Source organism: Necator americanus, chromosome II (assembly GCF_031761385.1).
Source record: "Necator americanus strain Aroian chromosome II, whole genome shotgun sequence".
Lineage (NCBI taxonomy): Eukaryota > Metazoa > Nematoda > Chromadorea > Rhabditida > Ancylostomatidae > Necator > Necator americanus.
The window spans coordinates 15,503,801-15,526,243 of NC_087372.1; the positions used below are offsets into that span (position 1 = coordinate 15,503,801).

Below are 22,443 nucleotides of genomic sequence, written 5' to 3' on the forward strand. Positions count from 1 at the left end.
ACGTCGTGCACGCTTGTATGTTATACGACTTCAAGCAAGGTGAAGACACGGCCGATTCTCATCGCACGTGAAGCGTTTTGTGAAGCGTTCGGAGAGGGAAGCCATTCCGAGAAGCAGTGTTATCGCAGGTTCAATCGATTCCGAAGTGGTGACTCCGATCCAGCTCGTTCGCTCCACCTTCCGAATGTTCTTGGTCGGGCACCTACGAACACCACTCGTTTTAAAAGAATAGTCGTTGCGGTAAATAAGTGTTCCATCAGCTGAGTAACGCTAGCAGGAGAAGACTGAGAAAATGGGCTCGACTGTTCTGACACATCTGTCCGGACTTTGTGCTTTCGGGCTACCACATTTTCCTTTCGATGCAACAAACTTCGGTAGAGACGAAATCCAACAACTTTGACGAAGGGCGCATCTGAACGACCGACTTCTACTCGCAGTTGGGTTACGTCTACGGGGAGAGGATCCCTCTGTTTATTGTCATAGTCGCTGGCGAAGTGTTGTTGAGAAGAGTGTGTCTGGAGGAGAGAAGAGTGTAGCTGTGGATAATAAATATCATGCAAATAAGTTTTCATTGCATGTAGTGTTTGTGGACACACACCGTCACGGTCACACACTAATCTTCTATGGACTTCAAACTTGGCTAATTAAACCCAGGAAATATCTAGTCAACAACTCGACCAGTAAGGATATGGAACGGAGAACTAACAGAATAGAAATGAAGTCAACAGAATAAAATGAAGAATACAAAGTTGAGTCAAGCAGGACAAAACCTTGAACGAGTGAAGATTGCCGTCTTTTATGTTGGAATGCTGGTCTTCATCGATAGTTAATCGCGAAACGCAATTTTTTGCTGCCCGGAAATCTTAAAAATTGGCGTGAAAACTCGCGTTCTGAAAAGTTTATTATATAAATTCATTTTTATTTCAATTCATTTATTATTTATTTGTTGGATTTTAAAAACTTATTTTTAGATTTCACTTATTATAGTTCGAATGTTCTTTTGTCTTGAAACCGGCATATTCTGTCTGTGTTTTGCTATAGTGTGCCTACGAGGTTTTTAGGTTTCTGTTTTCACTACCCTTAACGATTATCGAAACACTGACCCAGGATGGTGTGGCACTTGACGGGATAAACGTAGCATTGTTCCAGTCATCCTCTATTTAGGCCTCTGAAGACGGCGAAAAGCTGAAACGTCAGGCAAATAAAGGTTCCATCTAAAAACCTCGTAGGTTCACTTATTATATTTATTTTTTGATTGCATAAGCGACGATATTTATGTTAATGAGAGGAGAGAGGTGGAGGGGGATTTTTGGGGATCTTTCTGGGAATGATTGTTTTTCAACTGCGTGCTTGAGCATGAAAGAAGAGATATCATTAGCAAAGTATCGCGGTGTTAGTCGCCGTCTAACGTCCTGTATTGGCTGAATGAATTACGTCTCCCTGGAAGCGGATACCATAGCAAATGAGTTCTTTGGTTTTGATTCGGCTGAGGGATTGCGTTTAAGAAGGAGGAACGAAACGGTAACGAAGAATAGAACTGTGCTAACAGGCTACAAGTATTAGGGCTACTTGTGTTGCAGTTACAACCACCGGACTGGAACCCAATGGGTTATGCTTCTTCAAGGGACCCTCCTGATTCTTTTAGCGTATTAATTAGTAGTTTTGTTGGAACCAGGTTTGGATGTAGTCGTAACCAATTAAAACATTGTTCTACGACACAATATTAAGAGGAATAGCCGTTTTCTGCGTATCTATATGATTTGACCCTTTCGATCCTGTCTGGATTGTTTTTTGAGGTCCCTTCCTCTCCCTGCGTTTTGAAGGAATCCTGATCAGAACGAGATGCCTATTCGCCTAAATTCCAGTATTGGTCTTGCCTTGAACAAAGACAGCAAATGTATGAAATTGAGTAGCTGAACAAAAAAGCGAGCAGTGACAAAGTTTCATTACGTGCAACATTCATTACGTGAATTTGTTCTGGACCTTCTGGATAGGTAGAGCAGACAGGTTTCAGAACATTTTCTTCCATACAGGAAAGGAGCTGGTGTTCTCAGGAGTTTCAAGTCTCATTTGCGAGTTGGGAGTTCCATGAGGTAATTTCGTTGTTATGCATGTCAATCATCATCATTGTCATCATGCAGGTTCCAACTTTTCTTCAAAATCAGAAACCACTTCATTATCGTATCACAAAATTGACAATTTTGGTATTTCTCATAGACAATATAGGATTCGGAGTGTGATTACGAGTGGGTGGATATTCGCACTCGGTTTATCCTATTCTTCCTGTAAAACGACGTGAGAAGCGTTTTCCGGACAGAAAGCGTATATAAATGAGATTGGCGCGTTTTGAGGTTTTGTGGAAGTTCCCGCGGTATTTTTTTTTCAGGACGGTTGGGAGGAATTGAGCCTGAATACACTCCTTCACGTAATTTACACTACGAACCTTATATTGCCCCTGAGGGATCCGAACATTTTCAACTTTGTGATACGCTGCCGTTGACGAGAGAAACGACACTATGTATTTTCAAGCAACCTTAATCTGCACTGCGCACGCAGTGGCTACATGTTTTCTGAATGGCGAGAATTGTTCTTGTTAAAGAGTGCAGCTGGAGTCGTAGAGCACAACACCACTGCCTTCTCAAACTGACACTTTGGTGCGGAATGGCTCCCCAGGGACACTCATATTGAGGATTCTTCCACATCCTCCATGTGCACCCGACTTCAGAGATACGCTCTAAAGTGTGCTGCTGATAATGTGAGTTTCTCATCGTTTGTTTACGTTCCCATTGAGTGTTCTTCCCACGATTTTTTTACTGCGATTGTCGCTTGAGATATCCAGCGCTCGGTGAGTATTAGCGAGGAGTAGATCTTCGTCTCTCGTCTCGCGTAGTAGTGGCGTGTATATTGTTGGTCGTCACGCGCGTGATGGACGGACGGGTAGGTTCGTGGGTCGGGACTTGAAAAATTGTCCCAGTGAGTATTCCAAGCGTCCTCTGCTACTACATACAACACAAGGCTGCAACACAATTATTTCCTCTTCGGATGTTTTCAAGCTAAATTTCTCGGAATTATTTGCTCTCCTCGTCTTGGGTTTTTGTTAACTTCCCCAGTTCCTTTTGCATTGTGGATATTTTTGCACAAACATCACCAGAGTCTATTGCAGATCAAAATTCTGTCTTCTGTTGTTCCGACTTTCCTAGTAAATCATTACAACTTGCCAGTTCTGGTACTTTTGGCACCACCATAACCAGTGTTTAAGAGTTAGCAAACTTTACTCATTTTGAGACCAAGTGAATTTGCAATCGTTCCTTCCTTTTCGGAGGCTCGAAGATTAATTATCTGTGGTTGTAAACTAAGCCAAGTAATCTGTGCTCTCGAAATCAGACTTTAGACTTTCAACTCGTTTCTTTCCAAATAAGTTGAGAATGTTTTACTTGTTCAGAACGATCATGTTCATGAACACGCCTGGATAATCCTTGAGTACTCGTGTAGAGCACACAACTAATCTTGCAACTGAAATAGTTTGCTTGGTTCTTTGACTTTCAAGCAAACTAATGACTTGAGTATTGAGAAATGCACGAATTAAATACTTCAGGAAGAACAAAGGAACCACTACGACTCCTGTCACTAGCCTAATTCGTACCTTCTGCATGCGTGCGGTGTTCTGTCGCGATTCCTGATGATTGACGGCTGCTATGATCGTCGATAATCTTAGTAGAAGCCTGTTGTAGTTGTTGAGTCACTCTTTGAAATAGATCCACCGTCCTCTCCTACTCTATGAGAGCAAAATTAGGACTTGACTAAATGTACAAAGTGAGCGGATGTAGACCGCAAGCGGTGAAAGTGCGTTCATGAACATTTTTCTCGGCATCACATTGACAGAAATTTTTCAGTGGAAAGGAAAACAACAAGGAAAACAGCCCGCAAATCACTCTTTATTCGTTTCCATAAAGCTTACCTATCCAAATGTGTGCACATTTTTTTAGAGTTGAAAGTACAAATTTGTTTGTCTTGAATATCGGTTGCGGAAGTATCAAAACACATACGCGTTCACAACTTCATTACTTTCATTAAGGTGAAAATCGTCAGAGAAGATTCAGAAGTTCATACTTCTAAGGTCACATCAAACGTTTTTGAGCGTATCGAAACTGGCCACATATTCCTCAAAGTGTCTAGGAGGACAGATATTAGAGAGAAGCTAAACATTTTAGCCGCCCTGAATTGAGAGCGAACGCACTGACTCATGCCTAAGAGAATGTTCAACATTATTCTTCTTCTTTCACTCCGCATAAAGGTCCTGGTAACATTGTTTATTTCTTTTGGCGCCAGTTCAAATCTTGGGATGTAATATCTCGAAATTACATGTAATCAGAAACTAATTCTCGATCGACTTTGGCGCCTGAGTTCACTGTTGAGCTCAAATTTCACATAGCTCAACGCACTCTTCCAATGCGCTTCCACAATGAGGTTGGCACTACTAAACGCTTACGTTAAAATTAAATCAATATTTCTCCAAAGGTTCCATTTAATTTCATTTCACTTTTTAATGCCATTCTATGGATGGAGGAACTCAGCACACTTCGAAACTCATTAATCAGCAAGTTCCCCAGGAATATTTATGCTATGCTTGATCTCGTGGAAAACATGTGGTACTGCCCCCACACTCCTTTTGTTTCGCCCTTTACAGCCTTCTGAGGAAATTTACTCATACAAGAGAATTATCTTCTCACACACTTTTACTTCTAGAGGAGCAAGACTGGCTCTATCTTTCCACATCCATTAACGTAAAAAACGACTAAAATGCGATGCCTACATACTTAACACCCAAATATCCGCTTCACTCAGACGTCAGAGTGAATTTCTCTGTTTGGCAATAAAATTACATGCTCGCACTATACTACAATCCAATTTTATCTCGGATATCACGGGATTTCCAAGAAGTTTCTCGCCTGTCCTGGATGCTAAATGCTTGGCTGTTATGTCTCTGGGGCTTCCTCCCTTTCTACTTATCAAGTTTTTGTCCACGTTTTGTTTTTGTGGTTATGTAAACTTGTTCTTCAAAGGATGTGCTATCTTGCTAAATGCGAAACCCAGAGAGAGATGAGCAGCTGTTTTCGATGTCTGAGTAAACGCTCATGGAAATTTTAGGGAAAAACATCGTAACAACAATCTTCTCAAAGACTACTTCACTTTTACACGAAACCATTTTTAGATAATTTCAATCTAAAAAGGTCTAAAAAGTCTATCTTTTCTATGCATTCCCACGTTTATAATGACACACAGTTTATAACCGAACCGAGCGCATTATCGGCGCCGTTTGTGGGAGAGTAGAAGGAAGAGACTATGAGTTAATCGTAGAAAAATGTGCGTTCCTGTAAACAGATCGCACCAAATTCAAATAAGAGAATATCTGCTAATGTTTAGAAAAAAATCATCGTTCCACAGACCGACGCTCATTTACCAGCGGAGCTATTCAAAATCAATAATTGAAAGAAAAACATCCATGTGAAAGAATGAAGACAAGCATTCCTTCAATCAATGCGAGCTTCAAACAAACTCTTGCAAGTACAGTACGTGCTAATGAATAAGCTTTTCTTTGCGGGATACTGCCACTTGGGGGATTTCTGTGATTTTTAAGAAATTTACATCTCTCCACGGAAACTCCATGATTTCACTCTCTCCCTGCATCTGGATACTTAAGATTTTACACATAAGATTTTTTAAATCTCTATGTTGAGTCGACAGAGTAGGTCAAATTTAAAGGCATCACCCCACGAATCTGAGGTGGTACGGATTCGAGGTGGAGTATTCGTATACGGCATAGTAGATTATGGAGAGGGCGGTGATTCCGTCCATTTCTTTCCAATTGCCGTAAAAAACCGCACGGAAGATGCGGCGCGTGCACAAGACTGGCGCGCTCCAATCGGACTCGTTGTAGAATATAGCGCACCAGAACGCTCGAAGCCATATCTTCTGGACTGTTTTTTACGGCAGTTAGGAAGAAATGGACGGAATCACCCTTCTCTCCATAAGCAACGATCCCGTATACGAATACTCCACCTGAAATCCGTACCACCTCAGATTCGTGGAGTGATGCCTTTAAGAAATACTCCTTTGTATTCCATGGTTTTCATAACAGGAATATTTGTGAAAATTGCTTATTCTTCCCGATTCAGCGTTGAAGGAGATAAAAGGCACCGAGCTGACCTGTCGCGCTGATTTAAAGGTATCACCCCACGAATCTGAGGTGGTACGGATTTCAGGTGCAGTATTCGTATACGGGATAATGGATTATGGAGAGGTGGGTGATTCCGTCTATTTCTTCCTAATTGACCTAAAACACGGCCCGGAAGATACGGCTTCGAGCGTTCCGGCGCGCTATTTTCTGCAACGAGTTGCAAGTTCCGGACCGTTTTTTACGCCAATTGGCAAGAAATGGACGGAATCACCCCCTCTCCATAATCTACTATCCCGTACTCCACCTGAAATCCGTACCACCTCAGACTCGATTGGTGATGCCTTTAAGCTCGGGAACTCGCAAAGTAATGCGAGTTCTTTTTCCGTGGCATAGCCTACGACTAGGACCAGGTATTTTCAACAATTTTGTTTTGCATTATTTCATCGTTAGTTCCGCTGTTTATTTCTTCTCCAGTGAAACTGTCCACTTCAAATGCGGAAATGTTCTCTAAGATCCACATGAAATCAGGCATGTGTAATAACACTAAGATTGCCTGGAACAGTAAGAACGCTTTGGCTTGATGAAATCCGCCTTCAATTCTCATAAATTGTAGATTCCGATATCGCAACTTGGAGATAATAGAGAGAGAGTTCTAAAGAATCAAGAAGCTTCAAAATTGAAACATTATTGCATAACTCGATGAGGACTACTTGAAAATCCGGGTGATTAATTAAAAAAAGAGCAAAATTGTGTATTTGATCTCGAAAAAGCTACGCACTTTTCAGGAGAAAACCATAGAAATCAGATTTCCTTTCGAAAATAAATAGTCCTCCGATAAAATCCTTTACCAAAACTTTCCTAGTTGGGAGAACAAGCTTTTTACTAAACTTGGAATGTGCCACTTCCGCCAAGTTCAGAAATTTTAGAACTCTAATATAAATATGAATTGGGAACCAAAATATTCAGCCACGATGCCTATTTTACGAATATCTAACCACAAATTTACGTTTCTCGCATTTGTCTACACCAGATGTCTTATATCCTCAAAGTGTAATTATCTTAGAGTCTGATCCAATTATTTGCAGCCGTTGGTAATTTAGAAAATGAGTGTTTTCATAAAAGTTTTTCAATGCTCGAAATATGCCCACATGTGACAACACAGGGCAATATGAATCAAGTTGTGGAGAAAAGAACGAAAAAAAAGCGGATGCGTGTTTTTTTCGTTTTCTGGCGGATAATTGCCATGCCTAATGTAAACTAGTTGTGGATACTCATCACATGGTAGTCCATCCTCGACTGAATTAACTGTCAGTAATAAGCTGAAGCAATAGCAGTGAAGTCTTAGAAGAAGCTGGAACATACTGGCCTGTCCTTGAAGACGAAAGTACTGTTTTTGGTTACAGACCGCGTTTAAGGAAAATAAACAAGAAATCGCTACTTCCTATTTTTCACAGATTCCAAAGTTTTATTTTGATCAGGCATTGTTCCAGGCTTGCTCTCAAATTGATCATGACTCGGTTTTTCTCCCCTCATCTGATGTTAGTGGGAAGCTGTGCGCTCTACGTCATCATCGGAGCCCTCATGTTCCAAAGATTGGAGGGAGAGCGACTGAAGGTGAGAACAATCACATCTTGGCAGATATTCGTAGAATTAAAAAAACCGATAGTTCCAAAAAAGGGGGCGGGGTGTCGCGCAGTCGGTAGGAGGTTTTGCTGTGGCTGCAGCACGATCGATCGGAAGTTCGATTCCGTGCTAGCGTCAGCCAAGCCTTTCATCCTTTCGCGGTCGATGAACTGGTACAATGCTTTTACTGGAAGACAAAAATACTGATAAATCAGCTGGTCCCCGGAAGTCATTGTACATGCTGGTTACGCATTCAAGCGGATTGATTAAAGGCATTACCCCACGAATCTGAGGTGGTATGGACTTCCGATGGACAAACTCTATAAGGAGTCGTAGATTGCGGGATTAGGGGTGGTTCCGCTCATCTCTCCCTAATCTTATTAGAAAAGCTGCGTGAAATACAGCGGTCGAAAGTCGGTGAGTCCTGGACTTCAAGTGAAACCTATGAATAGGTTGCTGAACTGACCATAGAGTACACATAGAGAAGCGTTCTAAGGTTCCTCGTAGGAACCAAAGCGGTTACCACGCGGTTTTTTTACGACGATAAGGAAGAGATGACCAGAACCACCTCTGATCCTGCAATTTACAACTCCATCTCTAGCTTTTGTCGTGGATTCACTCCCTACGTCAGATTCGTGGTATGCTGCCTTTAACGCCGGACACTTTATCCTTTATCCTTTGCGGTTTATCCAAGAAAAGCAGCTTATCGTAGATTTGATTTTATAAAAAGCAGGCTTGTAGCACCCACTATACTGACATTAGAAATGATCTAAAAGTTGCTTAATGATCCCATACATAGCAGCTAACGTCGCGGTTATACTCTACCGCGGCTAGCGATGACGATCAACTGAGACCACGCGGTTTTTTAGCCACCAGTGCGGTAGCCTTGCCTACCTATCTATCGCCAACAGTTGCGGAATAGAGTGGCAACTGAAGAACCTACTTTTTGAGTTATTTCCATCAAGCTGATCCACGTTCATTTGCTTTAGGCTTCATAGCTTTTCGGAGTTTACGTGAATTGGTTTGGTCCCAGAAATTTACGTCTTCCATCAAAACAATTACCAATTTTGACATAATGGATTTATGGCGTTTGACTCATCAAGGCGAAGAAGACAGAGTGAACTATAGTTGAGTCAAAACGACACGAAATACAGACAGTTGCGTAAGCGGCTGCGCTCGAAGCGACGCGGTTGAGCGTGGCCGTTGGAATCGTGGAAGGATCCTCGCTACCGCCCTCCGTCCATCTCTGCATTTCGTCATAGTCCCACCTCGGTTCCAACCGCTGCCTCCACCGCGCTTCGAGAGCGCAGCCGCTTGCGCAACTGTCCATGCTTCATGTCGTCTTGACCCGATTATAGAGGGGGGTTCCCTGACAGCTCCTCCTTTCTTTGTACTATAGAGGGAATGTAGTGAGTCACTTCTATACAACCACAATTATGTCAACACGACACTTTTTTTGTGGTGAAAGCACAGAAGTTGTTACAATAATATGATGATGTGTTTTTCTTTCTATTTCTCAAATCCTCTAAAGTTTCCCATAGTTTCCCACGTGTCAGGCGGGAATTTCGGGTAACTGTTTCAATAAAGAAATACTTAGTTACAAAGTATGTACAGCTATGCTCTCGATACCGATGGTTATTGAAAGATGACCGAAGGTTGTTGATCAGTAACCGGAAGGTTTTGGAAGGTTATTGAGGCGAGGAGAGGCGTCGATGAGCAGGAAGAGGTGTATAGGTATTCTGCCAAGGAACGTTGGATCGTGCGATCTGCTGAAGTGTTGACAGTCGGCATTGGGACCGCAGAATGACAGCATTACTCTGGATTCAGTAGCTTAGATCTCAATGTATAACCACAAATACGAATGATTGAATAAATTCGATAATTGGATAAATCTGAATAAATTGATTCGCTGACCATATCGACTATTGAAAGTCGCTTTTTAGCAACATTGTTTGTGGTTGAAACCGCATATTTTTTAAAGGAGGTGAAACGAGAGCAGACGGAGAATATAGCACGAAGTGGCCAATTGTACATAGATCGGATCTGGGAGCTTACGCAACAGGAAAAAGACAAGTACGAGGTGACGTTGTTGTACGTATCTTGACACCTACTAATCTGGGGAGAATCACCCGCACGTCTTCTTCCAGAGTACTGAAGATCTAGTAGCTGTTGTGAAGACGATCTCTAAAGAAGAGTTTCACGATTATGTGGATACAGTGTTCACCGCACACCGAGCATCAAGACATGGTTATGATGAGGTAAACAGAGTTCACCCACTCTTTCTGTTCGTAGTGATTCTTCGTGTTTACTTCACTTTATGCAAGTGTTCACTGGTTCCTCTAATTGCGTTTGCACCGTTTTTTTTTTCTTTTCATTTCTCATTTTATCCTAAAAGCTCAAAAGTTCATTACATTACATCTATCATAATTACTTCAAGTGTAGACGTCCAGCTAAAGTCGGACTTCAGAGCTCTTGTGGTGCTCGCTTCGCTCGCCTCCATCGATCAAAAAAAAATTAGAATACGAACACTTTCTGTAGATTTCTGGACGCCACAGAATCGAAACTACGTTCTCCTCAACTACACTTTTTCGGCTCCCTTTTCAACGAAATATAAGCATTGGATTTTCGTGGTCTTCTTGCTAGAAGCTTCGCTACTATATTTCGGGGCTATTCGATCCACTTTCGACTGTACTTGAGTTTTGGTGCATTAAATCCATAGCTTCCATTGATTTTCCTTGAGTTATAGCCCAAACTGGTACTGATCTTTGTAAACAACTAACGTTTCGATGTTTTTGCCTTCGTCAGAGCCCTACAAATTCAAAGCCATAGTGATTTATCCTCTTAAACCCCTCACCATCCTAGACCAAGAGACCATCCAGGAGACCGTCCAGAGGGTCTCTTGATCTCTGGTCACGATTACCTGTCACGAAATCGGTCGTATGACCGGGTCTGCACTAGTCTTAGCCGCGCGGTTTGTTCATTCGGCAGAGAGAGTCTATCGGAATTGGGTTGTCGCACCACATACAGGTTGTGTGGTGGCGATTATAAAGAAGAAACTGTTCGGGAACCCTACATTCGGGTAAAGGACAATCTAGATGGGATCGCTAAATATGAACCTTCCAGCCTTCTCAGAGTTCTCCGCAGAATACGTAATCAAAACTCCGAAAAATAAGTTAGAGATAGCATCTAATCCTACGAGTCCGAGATCATAGCACAAACTACGCTAGAGGTGTTTTGAATAAATGCGCAAAGTCCAAAAATGAACAGAAAGGATGAGTGCGTTGCCATCACAAACGAAATAGATCCATATCAAGGCATCTGCGGGTCGTGATCTACGGGGGTAGGCGATGGGGCTGTTGACCCTTACAAAAGCCACTATGATCACCAGTTATGAGTACGGCGTGGTCAAAATGCTTTTTTAGGATGATGAGGCAATTATGGCTTTAAGTTCCTGACTTTGACGAAGGCGATGATTCCGGAACGTTAGCTGTCAATAAAGATCAGTACCACTCTTTGCTAAACTCTAGGAAAATCAATGCCGTATTCGAAATTGACTTCACATCCATATTCCGGCGATATTGTTACAGTTTCGAAGGAATACTCGATATATTAATTTTCACGTCTTTTTTTCCACAACAATCCACATTGAACGATGTGCTAACATGAAATGATGCAATATGTCATCTTTGTCATCCTGATTAACGTAAGTGTCGTCAGATCACCTAAACACCTCGTTACTATTTGATCAACCGTTTGTATGCATGTGTTCAGTTTCTGAAGAGAAGATATGAATATCCTGATGAAGGGAAGATCTAGGGGAGTGGATATGCGGAGGCTCACATTAAGCTACGACGGCACGTTTTCAGTTGTCAGGGTCGTCAAGGTTAACAAAGTTTCATTTCCTTTTGACATATTCGCTTGGAATTCGTGTGCGGTACTAGCGCACTCTACTGCAACTTGTAGATGATCTTGCGCCAAATTTGTCCGGGAGGAGAAGGATTTGACTCGATACATCGGTTGGCTCCGCAAGTCATTGCATAGGATGCATAATTGAATGCATAACTCTATGGTTGTGAATTGAAGTTGACACATCAGAAAGGGATAACTGATGCCTTCATCCCCCTGTCCTTCCTCCCTTTTTATGTGTTCGTTTAACTGTTAGCAGTAAAAGTGTACCCTCCGAAAACTTATCTTGGATTGAATGGTGTGGGCATTTAAGCTCTTCTACTAATGATTGATGTTAAGGATTCACCTTCTTGGGACTTTGCGAACTCCGTTTTCTTTACTGCAACAATGCTAACATCGATAGGATACGGTTACGTCGCACCGAACACTTTTGGCGGACGATTGTTTGGAGTCATCTATTGTCTTATAGGTATTGATAGGAATTGTTTACTGTGTAGTATATCAAATGACAGGTTTACCAAAAGAATCAAGATTACATCACACTAATTTTGAACGTTAGGAATTCCTCTCACCCTGGTGACAGTAGCAAATGTGGCGAAGTTCATTTCGGAGACGATATTCTTGATTCATTACGAACTATGGAAGTACTGGTGCAGGTGGAAGGCTAAGAGAAAAGGGCAAGAGCTGACGAATGAGCCACTGTTCGCAGAGGATGAAGACGAACAGGTGAAGTTGCAGCCATATTTGTTCAACCGCGTGAACGCGACACAACATCGCGTTTCTTCACGGTAGAAGGTGCAGCGAGTGTGTCCCAAGTAGAGAAAGAGCGTACATTGCAGCAGACACGTTGCGTTCACTCGGTTGAAAATAGTCAGAATCGATGGTAGATTTATTCTGATTTTTCTATATTTTGAACGTGTAAAATTGCAAGTTATTTGGGAGCTGATAAAAACTGTGGGAAGACGAAAGAGTCAACGACCCGTGATCGAACTAGCTGTGAAGATTTTGAATCGGAAGATTTCCTCGATTTGTTTAGGAGATTCTGGATCGTGTGAAGCTTGTCAGATTTCCACCGATTGTCGTCTTCCTCTTCGTATTTCTCTACGGACTTTTTGCCTCTTACATCATTCAAAGAAAAGAGCAATGGAGTTATGTGGAAAGCATGTACTTCACCTTCATCAGTATACTAACAGTCGGTTAGTATTTTTCTTCCAAAACTTCATATTTTTCAGGAACTTAGAAGTTTGATAAAGTATATCTAACATTCACCTTACAATTTGTTCATTTATTCATTTTCCAGGTTTTGGCGACTTCCGACCATCGCCGCACAACATATGGACAACTTTAGCGGTTGTGTTAGGTGAAGGAAATTCAACAGACAGTTTTGTAGTAATTATATTAAACTTTCCTTGAACAAATGTTGCTTTTTTTGTTTCAAAGAAGAGCATCGTAGAAGTTGAGATCTGGGGAAATGTAAGGTTTGAGGTGAAGAATGGGAGTATGAGCATGGTCGGTACAGTTTGAAAAACCGCGTTTGTTCCCGTGAAGTACGTGAAAACATTCCGTTGTTGTACAAGCGCCGCGTACACGAGCGGGTGGTGGTTGAACATCAATGTGGTCTCCTCATCAGCCTTCAAGTGAAGGCAGCCGAGGAAGCCGTCGCGTACGCAAGGGTGACGTGTTTTCACGTACTTCCTATGATCAAACGCCTTCGTTTTTCAGGACTATTAAGGGTAATTGAGTGAAGTCTCGCTCAAACTCGTAATCTACACCCTATATTTGCCAACAGAGCCACCAACATTGTCATTTTCGTGATACACTGCCATTAAACCATGTAAACCATATGGAACCAGTTGGCTCATTCATTCATTTTTTCAATCGGATCTTTTGCTGAAAGAAGGTATAGTGGGCTGTAGAACCTTTGAAGAGTTCTAAAAGTGGTCAATTCAATCAAGAACAAACATGAAGAATTCCAATTCTGAATCACGGAGATCTAAGAATACAATAGCCGCTTCCAGGTGGTGTGATTCTAACCACAATGTGCATGGATGTAGTCGGACGAATGTACTTGAAAGAAATCCACTACCTTGGGCGGAAGCTGAAGAGCAACAATCCGTTCTATCTAATTAGGGAGGCGAAAGCACGGTAACCACTCCTTTGTAAAAGATATTCATTCATATTTCCGTGGATATATTTAGGAGACGTCGAGCAGCTATGGCATCCTTGCTGGCTCAACTAGCGAGAGGCATGATATTTGCCCACAAGGATTATAATGAACTCTCACGTAAAAAATCCAAGAAAAAGAGGGCGAAACGAAGAGGAAGTCACGTCTGTGTGTTTTTGTTTCGGATTCTAACACTTTGACTTTATCATTCATCTACGTTTTGCCCTTCTTCATAGTTATTCGTTTGACCTTGCAGTACCAAACGAGAAATTCATGTTCGCTCGCCTCCCACCCGACCCTCCTTCTGATTGTCAGGTGGATTTCAGTGCTATATAAGTACAAAAACCCAATAAAATCCCAGAAGTGTGTGTTTTCAGGTAATAAGCACTTCGGCGTACTCTGTTCGTATAGCGTGGGCGCCAGCGTTCTCCACGGAATCCGATCTGACTTACAATATTCGTTACCGACTGAAGTTAGTTATTCTAGTCCGTTTTCCACGGATCACTTATCTGGAAACAAACACAAGAACTCAAGTTTTATCCCAGATTCTCCCTGCAGTTATTTTTCAAAATTGGTCCTTATTCTGTTTTGAAGTCAGGGATCCACTCCGTTCTTTGGGGGAAATAGAGCATTTGCACTTAGCTTGGAAACAATGCCTAGCAAGATCTGGAATTCACACGAAATGTTAGCCTGGGAAGAAGACTTCGAATAGACAGTGCGAAAAGTGCGCCTACTTTATTTCGTTCTCCTGCAGCTCTAGTTTCAAAGTTTGCTTAAAGCGTAAAGTGGCTTGAGTGTCTGATAGGTAGTAGCCACCGTATGTTAGGCAGAGAATATCTTCCAGCAGCAAACGCGACGCATCTGCACTACAAAATCTGGATCTCGTATGGCCTCGTCGATGTTTTCGAATGAGGCAAATTAGAAGAAGGGAAAGAAAGAAAGAAAAAGGAAGAAAGAAGTAGAAAAGTGCATGCTCTGCTAGAAACACTCAGTTTATTATAGGAGCTCAGCCATTTCTCGATTCCCGCTTTGTTAATAAGGTTATGGTGGAGAAAATCTAATTCACTCAGCTCTTCAGGAGTTCATTTGCAACTGCAATCTGGAATTGGTTCATTTTGGCTTGTATAAAATGGATCTCAGAAGTTGGGCTGGTCATTTTCTGCGCTCTTTCATTACTAGAGCAGCATATGATGGATCTGTCATGGTAAAGGAACCATTTAAAAGCTAGAGATGGGTACATCTCTAGCTACATCTCTGGCTTTTAAATGATTCTTTAATCATCCCTCACCACGTTAGACTTGTGGTATCCTGCCTTTAACTCTGCAAAGGTACCTGCACTGACAGAAAAAAGATTGTGATCGCCATCTCCCGCAAAAAATTGTCGCGATCATATTGAGAAAGTTGTGCGTGCACTTCAAAAGAGGTGTGATGGTGTGGTTTTAATGCTTGCGACCTTTTCAGACACAACGAAGACGGTAAGATACGCGAATTACGAGGAATCAAGGGAAATGCTGTGGAAATCATGAGTGTTGATTCATGCTCATTGTACGAGTTCCGAATCACAGCTGTCAGCAAGTACGGCGAGAGCAAACCGATTTATCTCGTGCAATACACTGGTGAGAGAAACGTTTTCGTCATTTCTTGTCGTTTCTGGGGGATTTGTGTCAAGCTTTGAAGCAGCACGGCATTCCACTTGGCAAATGTGATGTGTCTGTGTCGTCGAAGGCACAGACTGGCTCAGCCATTCCGGCGCGGTCGCAGATCAACGGTTCAGTTCAGCCGTACACGAAAGCTATTCGAAGCGCCGATTTCCGCTTTCGACTTGGCTGGGTCGCGTCATTAGGTTGAGTCATAAATAAATTCCGCTTAGAGACATGATATCTATTGTTATTGTTTACGCATACAATAGGTGACCCAAATAAGGAATTTTTTTTTATCATCGCTACGCAGGTAGAACCCTAGTTAGTCTTCTGACAGCAGCCTAGTGTTGTGGACGTTATTTTTATTTTTTTTCACTTTGGAAGTGGAAAATAAAAAAAAATACGCTTACCCCATGTGATACTTCGGGAATTTACACGAGGTAGTGCTGCGAGCACGGCTCAAAAAGGTCTGCAGTGTGCATGTTGAAGGTTGTGGGGCGGTTAGATTGATTTCGATTCGTTCTGGATATGTTACCATGAAAGACTAACCATGAGTAGGGGGCTGAGAATTCGATGACGATATTTTGATGTAAATATCGGAATAAAATCCGCGTCAAACAACGAGCGAGTTGTTGGCGAAGCTCAGTACATCACAATCTATTTTTCAATGTTTTTCATGTTGTTGAAAAATGTATGTATGGGAAACAAAACGGGAGTTACTTATGACTAAACCTAATCGTTTGTTTGAACACGTACCTTTTTTCAGAGCCACAACTCAGTCCTCAACATATATTGGCCACCAAGCTAAACGCTAATACTATAGAGTTGACGTGGGAACCACCATTCAAAAGAACGCATGATGTGAAGGTTAGCTTAATAATTTAAGCAAATTTAAGAGCAGCTTTCAGAAAGTTAAGGACTTCCTAAAACGACAAGAGACCACTAATTACGTTGTTTCTGCTCTTGCATACATTGGGAACAAAAAGAATTTTTGTCTTTTCACTGTAAACGTCCTTATCAGCTGAGTTCCAGAACTATGTTGTCTACTTCACAGAGAATCCGAATGCATCCCTCTCGGAATGGGAGAAAATTCCTGTGAATGGCCGACGAGTGAGTGTTCTTGTGAATATTTCGCGAAGCATCAATAGTGATCTAGAACTGGAAATGAAAGAGCCTCAGCTGAAACCAAGCGCGACGAGGCGAGCTCCGAAACTGCCGCGACATTGTTTTTAGCTTGACGTTGTAGTGATAGATAGTCCTCTACGGGTTCCAGTTACTATATTCCATTTTTCGTCTTGAACAGGGTTTAGATAACTGTGAACTAGGCTTTTTCACGTCCCTCAGAATTCATAGTTTAAAACTTGGCATGATCATTGAAATTCCTGATTTAGGTGGTGTTTCCGGACCTTCGATATGATTGGTTCTACATGTTCAGCGCCACCGCATTGTTCAAGGACGGGCAGCGCTCACCTCTATCGCGAGCTCTCTTTATCAAAACGGATAAGTTGGAGTTTCACAAGCAGTGTCAGTTCGTTGTTCGACAGAAGCAGTAGCATATAACGATAACACATGTAGTAGGCCATAAACAACATCCCCTGACTGGGTAAACCTCGACGGAGTGGGGTTAAGATGCTAATTCCAGCCGCTCATACTTCACTTTCACTTATACGCACTTAACTACTCATACTTACTGAACAAGGCTCTGTAGTAATGGTAGAAAGATAACACGAGAAACGAGGTATTGGTTTTCGAGTGTGAATTCCGGCAGGTGCAAGTTCTAGAAAACAACCTTATGAAACCTTGAAAATATAGAGTATCTAAGCCTAAAAATGTACGAAGACTTTAACCATTAGTTCCATTCAGAAAGAGATAAGTATAAGGGCATGGGTAGCTGCAAGCATTTGCTTTAAAATTTGCTGACAATTAAGTTTCTGCATTTTTGACTTGTCCACTCATATTTTTTCGAGAAAAATCCGTTGAATTCGACCAGTAGGGCTGAGGAAGTTCGACTTCTTCGCCTTTGAGAGAAAAAACTCCTGAGAGTTTCTATAGTGACGATAACGATCCATATTATGGTACTTAAGTCTTTTTCTCAATGCTAGATATTTAGGTGTCGGACAGTCGCGAACAATCGAAGTAATGGATTCAATCTGTGATAGAACTGAGGACAGCGAAACAACTGCTCTACTCAAACGTGATTACGCTTCATTTGCCGTTTGATACAATGCGTCCTTATGCAGATAATTTTTGGCTAACGAGTGACCACTCTGAAGATCTTGCCTCCTAGGAAATGGATGTCGTTGTAAGCAGGATTTCGTCAGGACTGGACATTGTTGTTGTACATAAACGTTTTTGCTTTACTTCATCAGATTCTTGAACTGAACTGCTTGCCGTTAACCCTCACTCAATAATTCGTCTCAAGAACCCTTGTTCCTGACCGCCGCATAAACATCTCTTTTAGCTGGCTCTGATAACGCTTTCTATACGTCCATGTGATCCTTACCAGGCTAATGGATCGGTTGTGCCGATTAAACACCATGATCCTTGACTATTTCCGTCGTATCCGTCAGCTGTTACACTTTGATTTGGTCATTGCCGCCTTAGGTCATGGGCACAAAATAGATCGCTAAGGTGAGGAGAGATGATCCGAGATCTTCTGGGATTCCCAGCTTCTAACCTTACTTTCAGCATTTTTTTTTCGAAAATTACTAAAAACAAGGTCATTCTTATCTTTATTGCTTGCTTTTTAGCAAATTTTTATGCAGAGTTCTCCAAAAGGTTCGAAAATTACAAAAGATTTAAACTCCAAGTTATGCACTTGTCCTAAAAGTTGCGCTTATTATTATTTCAAAGGTTAGTGTAATGATAAAATGTAAAATAGGATTGGTTTAGTGCATAGTTAATGCAACTTAATTATTCTTCATCCTCCTTTATTCCTGCCGGTTCTTCGAAATTCCGATTTTTTCCCCTTGTACAAGAAAATTCCTCCATGGGGAATCGTCGTGGATTTGTGTCGAAGGAAACAAACTCTCTACGTTGTTTGTTTACCTTCAAAATGTGCCAATGGAATCGGTAAGAACACAGGTGTCCTCATCGACCGCCAAGAGTGGCCTCCTAATGGGTTTTATTTACTCATCACGCAGCGTGTGCTACGCGGTTTATCAAAGAAAAAGGTGATGAAGCAACCGGATGCAGCATCCGTTATTTTGACACTTCCACAGCGGCGTCCACCGTGGTTCAAGGAGATGTGACTACGGTAGTTACGAAACTCAACCATTCGCCCGCTTTCCGGTACTATTCAAAAAGTTTCCCGGATGTTATAGAGAAGATGCAAAGAAGAAGGAGTACAGCGAAGTAAAATGTTCGGTTAGGATATCTCGGATAGACTTAGGTCCACATAGACCTCTCAAGAATCAAAGTTTTCGTGAAGTTCGTTTGAGAGCTGATTTTTTCCAAAATTCCCTTTGAAGTGTGCCCGACATGTGTGCGAATACGACGAGAGAGGTTGGAAGTGGAACAGATTCTAGATTTATGTAAATATGGATATAAAATTATTGAAATGGAACATGAATGTAAGAGATATCGCGGTGGATGCTGCAAGATTATCAATCCAGAGAGTTTTTCGGGGTTTGGAGTAAGAAGTCCAGAAAGAGGTGAGATAAAAGGAAAAACTGTGGTCAAAAATGTACCTCAAAGTCATGATGACCAGAAGGATGATGCAGGTGGTGATGGTAGAGCCGAATTCATGAATCTTAATAATTGTCTCAAGTGCAAAATCCACAATTAACTATATGAACGTAATTTACTTCCAAAGAAACGCTCTTCTAGCACATTCTGTGTCATTTTTGTTGAGCTCGTGCTTAAGCATCAATGGAACTATTTATCGCTTTACAAAATGCCAGACTACAAAAAACCAACATTTTCGACGTAGTGTTACAGATGTCCTCATAAAAAATATTGTGCAAAATGTTTTCTTTATTGAAAGTATAAATATATTTCCATACAGGACCCACTATATTGATGAAGATTATTTGTCAAAGTATCACCGCCAAATGAAGATTTTTAATTTGAAATTTGGGTCGGACATCGGAGTTGTAGTGGAGGTCCTTTCTCGAAATTTCTGAACTAAATCAGAAACTAAAATTTGTAGTTGCTTCTCGAGTATACGAACTCCCCACCAGCTCCGGTCTTACAGGTAATTGGATACTTTAACTCCATTCATATGTTCAGATTCAAATTTAGCCCTCCATTCAATCTTGTTGGATCCTTAGTGGATAGAGAACTGGCCAAGCACAACGACGCCAAATTTGCTATATACCATTGAGGACAGACATGGAACAGAACTTTTTCCACAGAAAAAGCATGAAAATAAGAACTAGACTTCTCCTGCGTTGTTTCAAGCGTGTTCAACATTGGGGCCATCCGGTAAATTTACTTAAAAGCAATAACGATACTTCAATCTCCTCAAACTTCCTGGTCCTGTCGTTGCTCTGAAAACGTACTGCAAAATAATCTTTATGTAGGGAAAGAATACTCCACTAAGAATATGAGGTGTAGCGAAATATAAGAGACGATTTAACAAGAATTCGTTCAAACTCAGTTAGTTGAGGACACGGCCTATGTTCATTAGAAACTTACTGTAGCGGGTGGAGGTTGTTCTGTGGGAGAGGGTCTGCGCTCAAATAGATACAGTGATTCCTCCTACCTTAAATGTTTTATTTAAAATATTAAGCCGTTTTTAACAGGAGAGAGGAAAGATATACTTGCCAGTCAAATATCCTTCGATGGTATTCTATCTCTAAAAACCATGAAAAGAAATTTAGCGAAAACATCGCAAACCGGAAGCAATCGGAAGCATGAGCTCTAATGATATTGCAAAATTTAGCTGTATTTTGAGAGTTAGTGTCACTTAATTTGGGGATTTTAAAAGAATAAAAATTGCTTAGGACGTAACTGAGAGCACTCTTAAGCCGAAATGATGCCCTTGAACCCAATTTTTCTCTGTATGTCAGTAATTGACTCGAGTCCAAAGGCAGTTACCCACGTCAAGTTGGCCATAGTCACGACTCCATCAAAATACCGAATGACGTTCACCGCTCCATTCACTTCCCTCTCAAATCACCCACTCACTCCAAAGAGCACTCATCTGTTCCTCCACAGCGGCTGTGATGCATCGTAGCCGGGGTGGTCTGCGCCCGGCGGCGGTGTCGTTTGGCGGCTCGCTTACACGGCCGCAATCGTCGTCGTGCAGCCGCAGCTATTATGCGGACTCACATCTCGAGCAGCAGCTTGGTGCACGCCACCCTTGCAGAGCGGAGAAGCCGACCACGTCTAAGTGTCGATTAGCATTGTTAATGAGTGCGCGATTGTGTCGCTTTTGTGCGAACCCACCGCTGCGATATTGAGAGCCGTTGTTCTCATCGGCAAAAAAACACGGACAGCGGTTCCCAGATGCTTGGGGACACATAACTGACAGTTATATCGCGTCTGAGATAGATCCATTCTATTCGAGATATTCGAGCATTTATCATCTAGATTTGTGCGAAGTTGGCAAGGTTCTGATTTAAGGACTACTGTGAACTGCATCAAAAGCATGGAGAAGAGAGCGATCAAGTGCTTGGCATTGATCAATATTTCTGAAATGCTCCAATGCGCTTGCGTAAGGGAGTGCGTAGTTAACATCATCAGGAAGAGTATATTTTTCTATACTGGGGATCACTCGCTTTCTTTAAACACTATTTCTCTTATCCTGCGACAGTAATCCGCGACAATGTGCCTTTCTTGAGAAGAACATTCACTAATGTTGACAGCTTGCTCAAACATAGCGGCTTGCCGAAATAGGAAAGATGAGATTGCTCCCCTTCTGGCACGTCTTCGCAAACACAGTGAGCGTCAGCGGATTATGTTCCATGTAAATGATTCCTAGTAAATAGTACATTTAGTGCAACCGGGTTCTAGAGAAGTTTTTCTTCAGGGAAAAATTCTCGTAACGGATACAATATCACCGAGATTTGCATTTTTACACGTGTTGAATAATGACGATTTTCTGAGCTCGGTGAAGATTGCTGAGAAATTCCAAAACATCCAAGGAGACGAAAAATGTAATGTGTGCTGCTTTACTAATTCAAAGTTTACACATGTCTGTTTTTTTTTCTTTGGAACTTTCAGCAAGTCTTCAAATTTGAAGCTGAAAGCATTTGATCTCTCGTAGTAGAGCAGAGATTTCCAGGAGGAATGAGGACTGTAGAGCAGCGTAAATACATGCAAAAGAAAGAAGACGTTACCAAACCAAAGAAACGAAATTACCAAAGAAATTTATTCGGCATTCTCTCTCGCGAAAAATTTGTGATATCAGAGCAGTTTTTTTTCGCGAATCGTACCGCGTTCTCAAATCTTCTTTTCAACCGAAGAAGATCAGAAGGCCATTGCACAATGCCTTTTTCTATAAGTTTGTTTAATCGCGCTAGTGAAGAACAAAACAAGGAAGCTCCTAAGGAAAATTGCGCAATGCGATTCAAAAAATGTGATAAGAGGAGAGAGCAGAAGAGAATGTTGTGAAGTCCCATTTCAGCATTTAGCTTTAAGTCAACGTCTTTAAATGCCTTGGACCTCCTTAGCGAACTATCCTCGCCGAGGCACATCGAAAGGACGAGCCCAGACGCAGACTTTTGAGTCAAGATTTTAGAACTTGAGAACGAAAAATAAATGGTCTAAGTACGTTGAGAACTGTCAAATAGCAACGTAATCGCAATCTTGTTATAATGGAATTTATAGGAGCTTATAATATCATTTGAGAGAAAAAGTTTTTGTTTCACATCCTGTTGTTTTTTTATTTGTTTCTCGGTACTGTAGCATGGTGCTTTTGCTGAGTTTGGGGAATCTTGCAAATGAAGATATTTCTTAAAGAAGTTGTTAGCTAGCGGTTACAAATT

General features: G+C 41.6%; 1 protein-coding gene across 3 annotated transcripts; it reads left to right on the plus strand.

Moving 5' to 3' along the window:
- Positions 1-1,425: 1,425 nt before the first annotated feature.
- RB195_017958 (uncharacterized protein) lies at positions 1,426-17,731 on the plus strand (the record flags this gene model as incomplete). 3 transcript variants are annotated; one of them, XM_064185170.1, is made up of 20 exons in its annotated part: positions 1,426-1,521; positions 1,581-1,675; positions 2,741-2,755; positions 7,669-7,792; positions 9,783-9,881; positions 9,949-10,059; positions 11,607-11,684; positions 12,047-12,176; positions 12,267-12,433; positions 12,744-12,903; positions 13,008-13,067; positions 13,726-13,852; positions 13,906-14,039; positions 14,128-14,186; positions 14,249-14,343; positions 15,333-15,487; positions 16,278-16,378; positions 16,544-16,621; positions 16,903-17,035; positions 17,622-17,731. In XM_064185170.1, the coding sequence occupies 20 exons, from the start codon at positions 1,426-1,428 to the stop codon at positions 17,729-17,731; spliced, it is 2,127 nt and encodes a 708-aa protein (XP_064041049.1). The 3 variants fall into 3 exon arrangements, with proteins under 3 accessions (XP_064041049.1, XP_064041050.1, XP_064041051.1); XM_064185169.1 differs by lacking the exon at positions 11,607-11,684; XM_064185168.1 differs by lacking the exons at positions 2,741-2,755; positions 11,607-11,684.
- Between the last annotated feature and the right edge of the window lie 4,712 nt (positions 17,732-22,443).